Source organism: Macaca mulatta, chromosome 16 (genome assembly GCF_049350105.2).
Source record: "Macaca mulatta isolate MMU2019108-1 chromosome 16, T2T-MMU8v2.0, whole genome shotgun sequence".
NCBI lineage: Eukaryota > Metazoa > Chordata > Mammalia > Primates > Cercopithecidae > Macaca > Macaca mulatta.
The window spans coordinates 72,896,395-72,909,360 of record NC_133421.1 but is presented as its reverse complement, the minus strand read 5'-3'; the positions used below and the strand labels follow the sequence as shown (position 1 = coordinate 72,909,360).

The 12,966-nt window shown below is 34.5% G+C and overlaps 1 protein-coding gene across 4 annotated transcripts in view; it reads right to left on the bottom strand.

Moving 5' to 3' along the window:
* Window positions 1–12,966, bottom strand: part of TANC2 (tetratricopeptide repeat, ankyrin repeat and coiled-coil containing 2) — a 475,420-nt gene that overhangs the window by 323,032 nt on the left and 139,422 nt on the right. For 3 of the 4 annotated variants that reach the window (XM_015120072.3, XM_077972346.1, XM_077972347.1), the window contains exon 4: window positions 10,206–10,388. In XM_015120072.3, the coding sequence (XP_014975558.1) occupies window positions 10,206–10,388 (183 nt within the window). The remainder of the gene's footprint in view (window positions 1–10,205; window positions 10,389–12,966) is intronic. The other variant, XM_001116098.5, reaches the window with a different exon arrangement.

Genomic DNA, 12,966 nt, shown 5'->3' with positions numbered 1-12,966 from the left:
TTTGTGTGTGTTGTTTTGCTATAAAGCTATATGCTGTATTCTCTTATAATAAAAAGATTAGTGACTAACTTTTCGCTCTGTATGTTATGTTTTCTCTATCCCTCTTTTTCATTTTGATCACTTCTATCAAAGATTCCTCTATTGTCTTAGTATTTTCAAGGGAACTGTGGCTTCATTGATCAAGTACTAGTTTTTTGTTTATTCATTTTCTCTTTTAACTTTATTGATTACTTCATGTTTACTATGTCTTCCTCAATCTCCTTGAGTTATTAGTTCATTTATTTTCAGTACTTCCTGTTTTCTAATAAAAGTATTCAAGGTAATGACCTTTCCACAGAGTATCACTTCGGCTACATTTAATAAGTTTTAATACATAATACATGTTAATTTCCAACTTTTTTTTTCCAATTTTGGTTTCTATTTTAACCCAAAAGTTATTTTAAAACTTAAAACTTTTAGAAGTAGAAAAGAAATTTCTCCCTATCTTCTTTGTTGTTAGATTCTATTTTGATTTTCAATGAAAAATAGGTGCATTGTCCAGAGATTTCTTTATGGCCAAAATACATAATCAACTTTTTTTATTTTTACTTATTTATTTATTTTTTTGAGACAGAGTCTCGCTCTGTCTAATGAACATCAAACTGTTTTCACTCCAGGCTGGAGTGCAGCGGCACGATCTTGGTTCACTGCAACCTCCGTCTCCTGGGTTCAAGGGATTCTCCTGCCTCAGCCTTCCGAGGAGCTGGGACTACAGGTACGTGCCACCACGCCCAGCTAATTTTTGTATTTTTAGTAGAGACGGGGTTTCACCATGTTGGCCAGGATGGTCTCGATCTCTTGGCCTCGTGATCTGCCCACCTCGGCCTCCCGAAGTGCTGGGATTACAGGCCTGGGCCACCGTGTCCGGCCTAAAATCAACTTTTATAAACAGTTCACAAGTGCTGGAAAATAATACAAGTATAAGAAATCTTATGTTTTTCAGTATGAGGTTCTACACTCAGCTGAATTAAGCGTTCAAAAACTTGACACATGTTAGCTTTACATATTTATGGGGTGTATGTAATATCTGGATACAGTCATACAATATGTAATGATCAAATCAGGGTAACTGAGATATCCATCATCTCAAACACTTATTTCTTTTTGTTTAGAACATTCCAAATCTTTTAGCAATTCTGAAATATAAAGAGTTGTTTATTAATTGCTTATTATTCAAATTATCCATATCTTTTAATGAGCTGTTCATTTTATGAGGCATGAAATCTGCTTTAACGCATTTATGCCTAGTATTCCATTATTGGACTGTTAAGCTTGTGGGAGTTATTTATATCTTACTGCTCAAGGTCATGGCCAAGGTCTGATTTTTCACATGAAAAAATTTGTAGCCTCAGGCATAAATGGGTTAAATATAAATTCATCAACTTTCCCTTTGGTTGCTAATGTTTAATATATAAAGTTTTTATTTTTAAAAAACTTTCTTATTGAGATATAAGTACAATTCAATGGATTTAGTACGTTCACAGAGTTGTACAACTGTCACCATAATTTAAGTGTAGAACATTTTCATCACCCCAAAATGAAACCCTAGACTCTTAAGCATTCACTACCTATACCATCGTTGGTGACCCCCTTCCCTTAAGTAACTACCAATTAACATTCTGTCTCTATAGATTATTTGCCTATTCTGGACATTTCATATAACTGCAATTGTATAATATATGTTCTTTTGTGACTGGTTTCTTTCACTTAGCGTTAACATTTTCAAAGTTCACCATGGATCATGAAAGCATTTATTTTTAATGCCAAGTAATACGAATATATCACTTTTTATTTATCCACTCATCAGCTAATGAACATCAAACTGTTTTCACTCTTTGGTTATTATGAATAATGCTGCTATGAACATATGTGTACTAGTTTTGGTGTGAACATATGTTTTCTTTTCTCTTGGATAACTTTATACATTTTGATGCCATGTTGTCTCATGCATAAAAAAGCAATAATCGTTAACATCAACTTCATGAATTGTATCTGCATAAAATATCAAATAAAACTTTTTTCTTTGTGTTTAATATTATTGCAAATAATACTATCCTTTTCTCAACATTTATTTGGTATATATATTTCATCCCTTTATTTGCAAGCTTCCTCTCAATTTGTTTAGAAGCATCTATTATAAATAACATCTCACTGGAAATGCTTTTTATACACTCTGATAACTTCATCTTTATAAGGGAAACTGATATCACTTTCTTGTGACAACTAACTTATTTCATCTTATGTGGCTTTTAAAAATATTTTTCTTATTGTTTTTCTTCCATTCCAATTTTCATCTAACCTGACAGAAATGAAACCATTTCATTTTAAAAGTATAAATGACCTGTTATTTTGGCTCTCTCTTCATTAAGGGTCATTTGGGCACTTTTGCAAACTTTCCCTAGTGGTGGCTGAATAGAGGCAGGAAGACAGGGCTACTATATTTCAATGGAATACATACAGTATTACTACACCTACTACAAATAATCCTTTTATAAATAAACACTGCAACAGTATAAATAATACTTCTACTCTGTATGAGTGACTTCCACTCAAATATGAAAAAAAAAAAACTAGATTACTTTCTTGTCTAAAACCTCACAGGTTAAATATAAAAAGAGAAGATTTAATTATTTTGAAATCCAGTGTATGTAAATATCACAAAAGGATTATTTATTTGATAATTTACGCTGCCTTTTAGGTGTTCAACATATACGCAGTGGCAAAGGCTCACCCCTTAACCAAACTTTCGTCAGGCTCCTCTGATCCCTCTTTTTTTTTTCTTTCTTTCTTTCTTTATTTTTTTATTATACTTTAAGTTCTAGGGTACATGTCCATAACGTGCAGGTTTGTTTCAACGCTCTTGCGTGGGCCTTGTCCTCAAGCCTCCTGGCCCAGTCGTAGCAAGAATCCTGCTAACTCAGTTTAGTGAGAATCCCCCTACCCTTGATAATCTGGTCAACATGGCTTGCCTTCAGCAAGGCACTGTTTAGTGGTTCGGCAATAATCCTCTTACTCTTGAAGCCTCTTCTTAATAATTTCTCATCCACTGATTCTATCCTCCACCCCACTCTTCTCCTTGGCTATAAATACCCAACATTCTTTACTGTATTCAGAATTGAGCCCAGTTCTATACTATTGCAAAAGAGCCTTACTAAAATCTGTTTTTACCACTTTACTGTTGAGCTCTGGTTTTCTTTAACAATACTGACTCACAATAATTGAAATTATTATATTGAATTAAGTAATAACCCTCTAATATTCTCTACTTTTGATTTGGAAGACTACAGAAATAAACTCTTCAAGGCCAGAAATGGAAATAAGGCCCCTCCCCTTTTATCCAATCCTACACTGTTTTACAATAACCTAATCTTTATCTCATAAACCAGAGAATCTGAATTAGAAATAGTTAGAAACCAAATTAGAAACAGTACCCTGGTACTGTCTAAGGTCCAGACCTAATAGTTCAATTATTCTATTATTCCAAAAAGAGCTTAAAAGTCTTGGTATATATTTCCTCATTTAATCTTACAAAAACACGTGGTCTCTAACAATTAGCAATGATGGAACTTAAGACTACCATGCATGTCTCCTATATTTTTTAATCTAACAAATTCATTATACTATATTATGAATTCCAATGTTTATCCTAAAATTGCAAGATATTTACTCAGATGCCACAGCATTATAAGTACGCTGAAATAAATCTTGACTATAGAGACTAATACTATCTACAGGACCTTTATAGTTTCCAATTCACTTTTCAATAATTTTTCCAGGATGTTTACAAAACAAGACTATGTTTCCATTTTTCCAAGATATAAATGAGAAGAAAAATAATATTTAATGTTTGTTATATACTAGACTGTATGTTTAAGAAATCTTAATCTTGCTAGCAATTCTGTATTTTTTCCCATCATAAAATTCACCACAGTATATCTTGAATTCTAGTACATTTTCAAAAATTGCAAGATAAGTATATTATTATGCAAAGAATATATCATGAATATACTTGTATCAGACTATGTAGAGTAACACTATGTATAGGCCATTTTTAATGTCAAAAGAACTTTTCAATGGTTTCCCCAGGATGTTTCTGGAACAAGTAAATGTTTCCTTTTTATTTGTGGCTTTGGCCATAGCTAGCATCTAAAATATCCAGGTTCAGCATGATCAGATCAGTTATTGTGACTTATTTGCCATCCAAACTGGATTGCCACAAGGTCAATCCAATCTATTGGCAACAAATACTTTTAAAATCAGGCCATTTCCCCCCCCAGAGATTAGATAATAGTCTATTTGATGTTGGTATTTGAAGATTACTCCTCAGAAAAGTAGAGGGACTTACTTAGCGTAATTAAGTTTCTTGAAGGCTACCTTGCAAAAGCTCAGAACACATACTTGACATAGCTGATAAACAATACCCACATCTCTTTGGAAACTATAATAATAATTGTAGCTAACATTTTGACTACTTACTCTATGCCAGACACTGTCTTATGTACTTTACATGTACTAATTAATCTAATTATCTTATTAGTCCTATGAGGTAGATACTATTATCACCCCTAGTTTAGAAATAAGGGAATTGAAGTACAGAGACTTTAAACAAATTTGAGCAAGATTACACAGTTAGGAAATGACAGGGTTCATTTTGTTATACTGTCTCAAGAGATTTTGCATTTTCAACATGATAAGACTTACAGAAAGCTATACAGCAACACTTATGTCATCCCTCTCCCACTTCTGATTAAGAGTTCTCTCTCTAGGCTACCAACAAACACACGCATGTGTGTACGTATGTGTCATTTAAAAACACACACGGGTTCCTATTGAGAAATATTTGGATTTTCATTTTTTGCTATATAAACAATATCACATGTATGTACACACATACATACACATTTTCAAATCTATTCAAGCTTATCTGTAAAACAAACTCTTAGCAATAAAATTGGCTTATTACGGATTATATGCCTTATAATTGTGATACATATTGCCAAATTGCCATAAAAATGGTTGTACCAATTTTCACCCCTACCCGAAGTATGTATATGCAAAATTTAAGTTTCACTAAATTTAACAAATGTACATAATGGGTAAATAATATACATTCCGTAAGAATGAATGAAGTTTTAGCACTCCTTAATCATCTATCTATGCTGAGGATCCTTATGACACTATGGGAAAGCATCTTGGAATGAGCACTGGGCAAGAATCTGGAGACCACAGGGAGCCTCTGCTTACTGTCTTCCACATCGCCCCCAAAGCACAGCAATACCTAAGTAAGTCCAACAACCTTGAAACGTGCCCAATTTTTAGGTCTTCTTTACCGCTTAAACCGTTTGGCTGTATCTTTTATTACCTGAAACAACAAAAATCTTAACTGATATACTAGATGCTCTGGATGAGCTATTTAACTTCTCTAAACCTCTATTTTCTTCTTGGAAAATGAGACATATCTGGAGGGACTGGGTATTAATCCTAACCCTGACTGCTGCCTAGCTGTATTATCCTCCACAAGACATTTTACTTTCAGCAAGACATTTACCTCTCTGTGAACTTAATTTGCTCGTCTGTAAAGTGGAGATACCAGTGACAAGAACACAAGCTAATAAGTGTATGCCACACAACAGACATTATAATAAAAATTATTGTCATTATTATTGCTATTACTTATTAAAAAGTGCGACTTTAAAAACCTATAAAGCTTTAAAGTTCCCACTGGTGTTTAACATGAAAAGCAATTTTTACAAACTTCTCAACAAATTTAAACAAATTGTATTAACAATAACAGTTAACACTTTCTGAGCACTTAAACATAGTTTTTAAAAAGTATAAAACAATGTGATTATAAGAATAATACAACCACCCATGAAGTCGGTTGTATTATTGCTATCCCCATTTTACAGATGAAGAAACAGAAGCAAACAGTCATGACGTGACACTCAGAGCTGGAATACAAACTCAAACAGTCTGACCACAAAGTCTGTGCCTCTCTTGAACATGTTTACTACATTAACTTATTTTTGTACTGACTAGAGTGAGGTGTGTATACATTTAAAAATTAGTTTTTAAGCTCTAAATTATATCTATTCTTGAGCTGGTCTTTACCCATTCTTACTCCCTCCAGACTGAAAATGAGTCAAGGTATTTGGAAATGGACCTATATCTGCAAATGAGTCTTTATATACATCGGCATGGAAGACTAAGATAAATATGTTAAGAGTATAAAGGTTACACAGTAACAATGATAGGAAAAGGATACTCCTTTGTCATATCTTATAAGATGAAAACATAAGTACCCATCTTATCAGAAGTGAAGACAATGACTAATAATGACTATTTAAAGATCAGGAAAACCTATGCACCTGTCCCCCAGTATCCATGGGGGACTGGTTCCAGGACCTTCCTCGGATTATGCTCAAATCCTTGATATGAAATGGCACAGTATTTGCATATAACCTATGCACATCTTTCTGTATGCATCAAATCCTTTCTAAATTACTTATAATACCTAATACAATGTAAATGCCATGTAAATAGTTGTTAGACTGTACTGTTTAGGGATTATTAAAAAATCCACATGTTCAGTACAGATGGTTTAAGAAAAATATTTTCTATCTGTGTTTGGTTGAATCCACGGATGCAGAGGGCTGACTGCCCAAGGCTAATGAACATGTGATATTCTAGTCCCTCATACTTCATTCTCTACATATTTGCCAACAAGATTTGATTACAAGGTAAATTGGATCATACTACTACCTGTTCCTCCTCTGTTTAAAATCCTACAGTCAGAGCAGGCGCCTTACCATGACCCTAAAAACTGTGGCTTCTGCCTACCTCTCCAACTCTTTTTATTTATTTATTTATTTTTATTTTTTTTAGTGGCAGGGTCTTGCTTGCTGTTTCCCAGACCTGAGTGCAGTGGTGCGATCAGAGCTCATTGCAGCTCCACCTCCTGGGCTCAAGCAATACTCCCACCATAGCCTCCTTGGTAGCTAGGACTACATATGGGTGGCAAGCCATGACACCCAGTTATTTTGTTTGAATTATTTTCTGTTAGAGACAGGGTCTCATCATGTTGTCCAGGGTGGTCTCGAACTTCTGGCCTCAAGCAATCTTCCTGCCTTGGCCTCCAAAAGTGCTGAGATTACAGGTATCAGCCATTGTGCCCAGCTCTAACTCATTTTTTATTACTGCCCCCTTCAGACTTACTCTGCTTAGGCCACACTTGCCTTCTTTCCATTCCTTGAACATGCCAAGCTCATTTCTGCTTTAGGACTTTTGTTCTGACTGTTAGCTCTGCCTGGAAAGCTCCGATCCCAGATCTTCCCATGGCTGGCTCCTTCTTAAATTCAAAACTCAGCTCAAATATCTCCTCCTTTGACTCTCTCCAGTCATTCCATAGAAGGAAACTCTACCTCAACCCCAGTTTCTATCCCCTTCTGTATTGCATTACCTTTGTAGTACTTGCCATTATTTAAAATTCAAGTATTTATTTACTGGCTATGCATTTATTATATCTTCTCTCAATTGAAATATAAAATCCTTGAAGGCAGGGGGTCTTAGTAGTCCTTTTACACCACTCTATCATATCTAGAGCAGTGCCTACGCATGTAATGGGCCTTAGACAAATATTTGTGAGATTAAGTAAAAAGCATTGAAAAATAATAAGCAAACTGCTTTTAACTGTGCCAGAGACAAGAGACTATTAGAAAGTCACAAAGAAGGCCGGGCGCGGTGGCTCAAGCCTGTAATCCCAGCACTTTGGGAGGCCGAGACGGGTGGATCACGAGGTCAAGAGAGCGAGACCATCCTGGCTAACACGGTGAAACCCCGTCTCTACTAAAAAATACAAAAAAAAACTAGCCAGGCAAGGTGGCGGGCGCCTGTAGTCCCAGCTGCTCGGGAGGCTGAGGCAGGAGAATGGCATAAACCCGGGAGGCGGAGCTTGCAGTGAGCTGAGATCCGGCCACTGCACTCTAGCCTGGGTGACAGAGCGAGACTCCATCTCACAAAAAAAAAAAAAAAAAAAAAAGAAAGTCACAAAGAAAATCAAATATGATGACTCTTCTGGACCTATTCATTCAGTTTGGTTGGTAATATGAATACATAAAAGGCACCTGAAAGTCTGAATGTATTGAAATGGAGAAATTACTAAGTGTAGTCCTAATGGCCTGATTAAATTACTGCATTTTGATAATTAATGCCAAGAAAGAACCATTCTTTGGTAAACATTTCTTCACGGTCAGCTAATTTTTTTTCCATTCAACTTCCCTTTTACTTACTTATAACAAGATATAATTAGAAAAGAAGGGGTAACTGAGGATTAGGCAAGAAGGAATAATTAATGAATAATCTACTAAGGTTTTTATTTTGAATTTCAAAGTAATTTCATTCCAGGTTAAACTAGACAATTCTTATCCTCTGTTTCACTTGGCAGAAAATTGACCAAAGAAACCTTTTCATGACATACTCTTTCAGTAAACAGTTGTTTTCTTCCAAAATTTAAAAATGCATTCTTAATTACTAAATTTTTAGGCCATTGATAGTCTTCAGTAAATAAAACTATTTGAGAAATTACAGAAGCTTCAAATACTATAAAATTAAAACTCAAAAGTTCATACATGTCATTAATCAACTACACTTTGCATTACTGTTTCACTACAGTAACTCTGTGATATTAGGTATGTTATCGACTTTGTTATATTTAATAGTTATCTCTTAATAAAGGTTGACTATTAAGTTGACATTCAAATTAAGATAGGCAAATGGGATAGGAAAGTGGTATCTCTAAAACTTCAGGTAATCCAGCTCACTTCTGCATAGAAACTGGACTTGCTAATTTTTCCACTGTGTGTGGTAAAATGAAGCACATCACATGACAGCCAGCAGATTTGGGATTTTTATATTTTTGGTAATCAATAATACCTTTGACTGTAAAACAAGGAGAATTTCTAAGCACTGAGATTTTATTTAAGCCTAATCACATAAAATTCATCATATTTTTGGACATTAGAAGGCAACTGGTATTTCAGGATATTATGTTATTAGGCTATTTTACCTATTTTTTTAATCTAATGACCAAAGTGTCTTTAGACTGAAGTATCTAATGACCAAAGTGACTTTGATTCACTTATCTTTTTGAAAATGCCAATAATACACAATGTAAAGAGGCATAATTTACACTTTGTAGAACTATAGAATAAAGAAATGCTATTATTTTGATGAAAATTATAAACAGTGAAAAAGTTTCACTCTGCATAGACAGAAGTGCCCAAAAATTCATTTCTCCTTTTATTTTATTTTGAATAATGATAATCAAACTTCTCTGCTGTCTAGCTCTATGTCAGACAAATAGGAAATAGTTGATATATCCTTTGTGAATAACTTAATTTCATGCCTCCATGCACTTATAACCCAACAATACTAGTCAACTTACTGACATCAGGGATGTATTGACAATGCTAGAAGAAATCTAACAAAGTGACCCAGGATTACATATTTTCACACATAAGCATTCTTCAACTATATATTAAAATTTATTTACTGAAAAAATGTAAAAGGACAAAAGTCCATTTAATAAAGACAGTTTCACACCTAACAACTTGATCTAAATGGGTAATACATATTGTGAGATCATATTAAAATCAATATAATCCATAACTTATGAATTATCATAAATATCCTAAGAAGTTAATGTCCAGTGTAGAGGAAAATATCTAAATTATCTTTTAAAAATAGATATAAAATATACAAATAACAATTTCAAATAAAATACGACTGATGTACCTTTGCTGAACTATCAAGCTCCTATTATCCTAAAATTAGAATGTCTCCATCTGTTAATCTGACATGAACAAGCTTATAAATGAAATCAGAACAACAGTGTATTCTGGCAAAACCAGAAACTTCCTGAAAACCTAGAAAAATATGTTCACAACAGATGGGTCATTTAGAAAATAAATACATCAATCTGTCAAACTGAGCACTGTTCTAATTCTCTAAATTAAAATCATTTGGAGTTCTACTTTTCAAGAGTCTGTGACATTAGGAAGGCCAGACAGGAAAAACCTAAAGATGCATATATACACATCTGACGTGACCTAAAGTGTCATATTGTTAGGTTTCCTGTTAAACATACTAAATTTAGGTAAAGTCCTTACCAGTTAACTTCTTCACAGGCTGGAGCCGAACACTGATAGATTGATGTGTGAGTAAGGGGGAGGATGGAAGAGAGCGAGACATGCCCTCCATAATCCGAATGTGCTGCATACCTTCACTCACTGGAAGTGGCGGGACGGCGTAGTCTGGCTCAAAAGCACAGTCGCTTTCTGTGGAGATGCCACCTGTTAGTAGGGGATGCAACAAAAGAGCTGGTGAGAAAAGATCCTGCCTTCCCTATTAAAATACATCTTATAGGATAATTCAGAACAACAAATACTGACTTTTCACTGTGAAAAATCAAATAAAGTATTTTCACTACATGCATTCATTTCCACACTTACTACGTACTCAATTCCAGGTCTAGCACTAGGAAACTGAAGATGAGTAAACTAAGGTTCCTTCTTATAAGGTGTTCACTGTCTCATGAGAGATGCAATCATATAAGGAAATATAAGAAAATATATTTCCAAATAAGTTGTACAAAGAAATGATCTTACATTTTTTTCCCCGATAAGACACACATGAAAGGTATTTATCTGCTTAGCAAGCCATCATGTGCAATTGCTAGTAGCATCACTGTAACTCTACTTCTTTCTCCCCACCTCCAAGAAAATACACAAAAATTCAAGTGGTTAAGGCTGCCATTATAATATAATGATCTTTGAATCTAATTTTTAAAAAGAGTAATTATATGCTGTTTACTTCTATTTATATGCTGTTGACTTCCATTTCTGGTAATGGCAGAATTATGTACTTCAGATCAACTTTTCCCAAGGAAAATTAGAACCATGAACATATGGTATAAAATTATATATAATAAATTTTTACATACATATATTCTGTGTGCGTGTGCGTGTGCGTGTGTGTGTGTAGTCTAAGGCTCACCAACGGGTGAAAGTGGTGCTGGCAAAACTCCAACACTTTTGTTAAAAGCCCAAAGAACTATACTGTAGGAGCAAGTATGAACTGAAACTTGACGGGCTCTCACGGGGACTAAAGCTCAGCTCTAAATATTTCCCATAAAATTAAATTAAGGCAATCTTGGATTGATCGTGCCTGCTCAAAACAAACATAGATCTTTGTGGAGGAAGGTAATATCATCGTAGGTCTCAAATTATTTACATAATTTATCACATACAGCATCTAGCCCTTAATTAACAATAACAGAGATAAGATAACAAGAACAAAGTAAATCAGAGAAGCCATATAAACCAGAAATAGTCTCACAGAGAATACTGAATACAAAACAATGAGGGACAGAATTTAAAATAATATGCTAAATATGTTTAAGAAAATAAACGTTCAAAATTTTAGCAGAGGAATGAAATTATGAAATTAAAAATTTAATAAATAGATTTAAAGGTAGATTAGACACAAAAAAATTAGCAAACTGGAAGATGTGTCAGAAGAAAACATTAAAATGATGAATGGAAAGTCCAAGAATGGAAATGAATTCTTAGATATGACACCAAAAGCACAAGCATTAAAAGAAAAAATTAATTGGATTTCATCAAAATTAAAAACTTTGTGCAACAAAGGATACTATCAAGAGAGTGAAAAGACAATGCTCACACTGGGAGAAAATATTTCCAAATCATGTATCTGATAGGAATCTAACATCTAGAACAAGCTTATCTAGCCCACGGGCTGCACGTGGACAAGGAGAGCTTTGAATGTGGCCCAAAATAAATTTATACACTTTCTTAAAACACTACGGTTTTTTTGTTTGTTTGTTTTTGCAATTTTTTAAAGCTTATCAGCTATCGTTACTGTTGGTGTATTTTATGTGTGGTCCAAGACAATTCTTCTTCCAATGTGGTCCAGGGAAGCCAAAAGATTGGACACCTCTGATTTATTAGGTTGGTGCAAAAGTAATTGCAGTTTTTTTTGCCATTACTTTTAATAGAAATGTATAAAGAACTACTTCAACTCAACAACAAAAAGACAAACAACCCAATGTATAAATGGGCAAAGCTGGTGTCTTGACTCATGCCTATAATCCCAAGACTCTGAGAGGCCAAGGCGAGTGGATCACTTGAGCCCGTAAGCTTGAGACCAGCCTGGGCAATGGAGTGGGATCCCATTTCTACAAAAAATATATTTTAAAAAACTAGCCAGGTGCAGTGGCATGTACCTGTAGCCCCAGCTATTTGGGAGGCTCAAGTGGGAGGATCACTTGTGCCCAGGAGGTTGAGGCTGCAGTGAGCCATGATCACACTACCGCACTCTAGCCTGGGTGACAGAGTGAGACCATTTCTTGAAAAAGAAAGAAAGAAAAAAAACCTTCAAAGTACTTGAATAAACATTTCTCCAAAGAAGATACACAAATGGCCAATAAGCACATATAATGTAGCTCCACAATCATTACAGAAAAACAAAGCCAAAATGAGAGACCACTTTACACCCACTAAAATGGGTATAACAAAAAAATGTTGGTGGCAAAATTAAAACCTTCATACATTGCTGGTGGAAATGTAAGACAGTGGTTCCTGAAAAAGTTAAACACACAATTACCATATGACCTAGCCATTTCACTCCTTTGTATATATCCAAAGATATGAAAACAGGTTTTCAAGCAAAAACTTGAACATGAACGTTCACAGCAGCATTATTCATAATAGCCAAAAAGTGGAAACAACCCAAATGCCATTAACTGGTGAACGGATAAACAAAATGTGGCACATTTATACAATGGAACATTATCTAGCCATAAAAAGAATGAAGGTCTGATTCATGCTATAACATTCAAAAGCCTTGAAA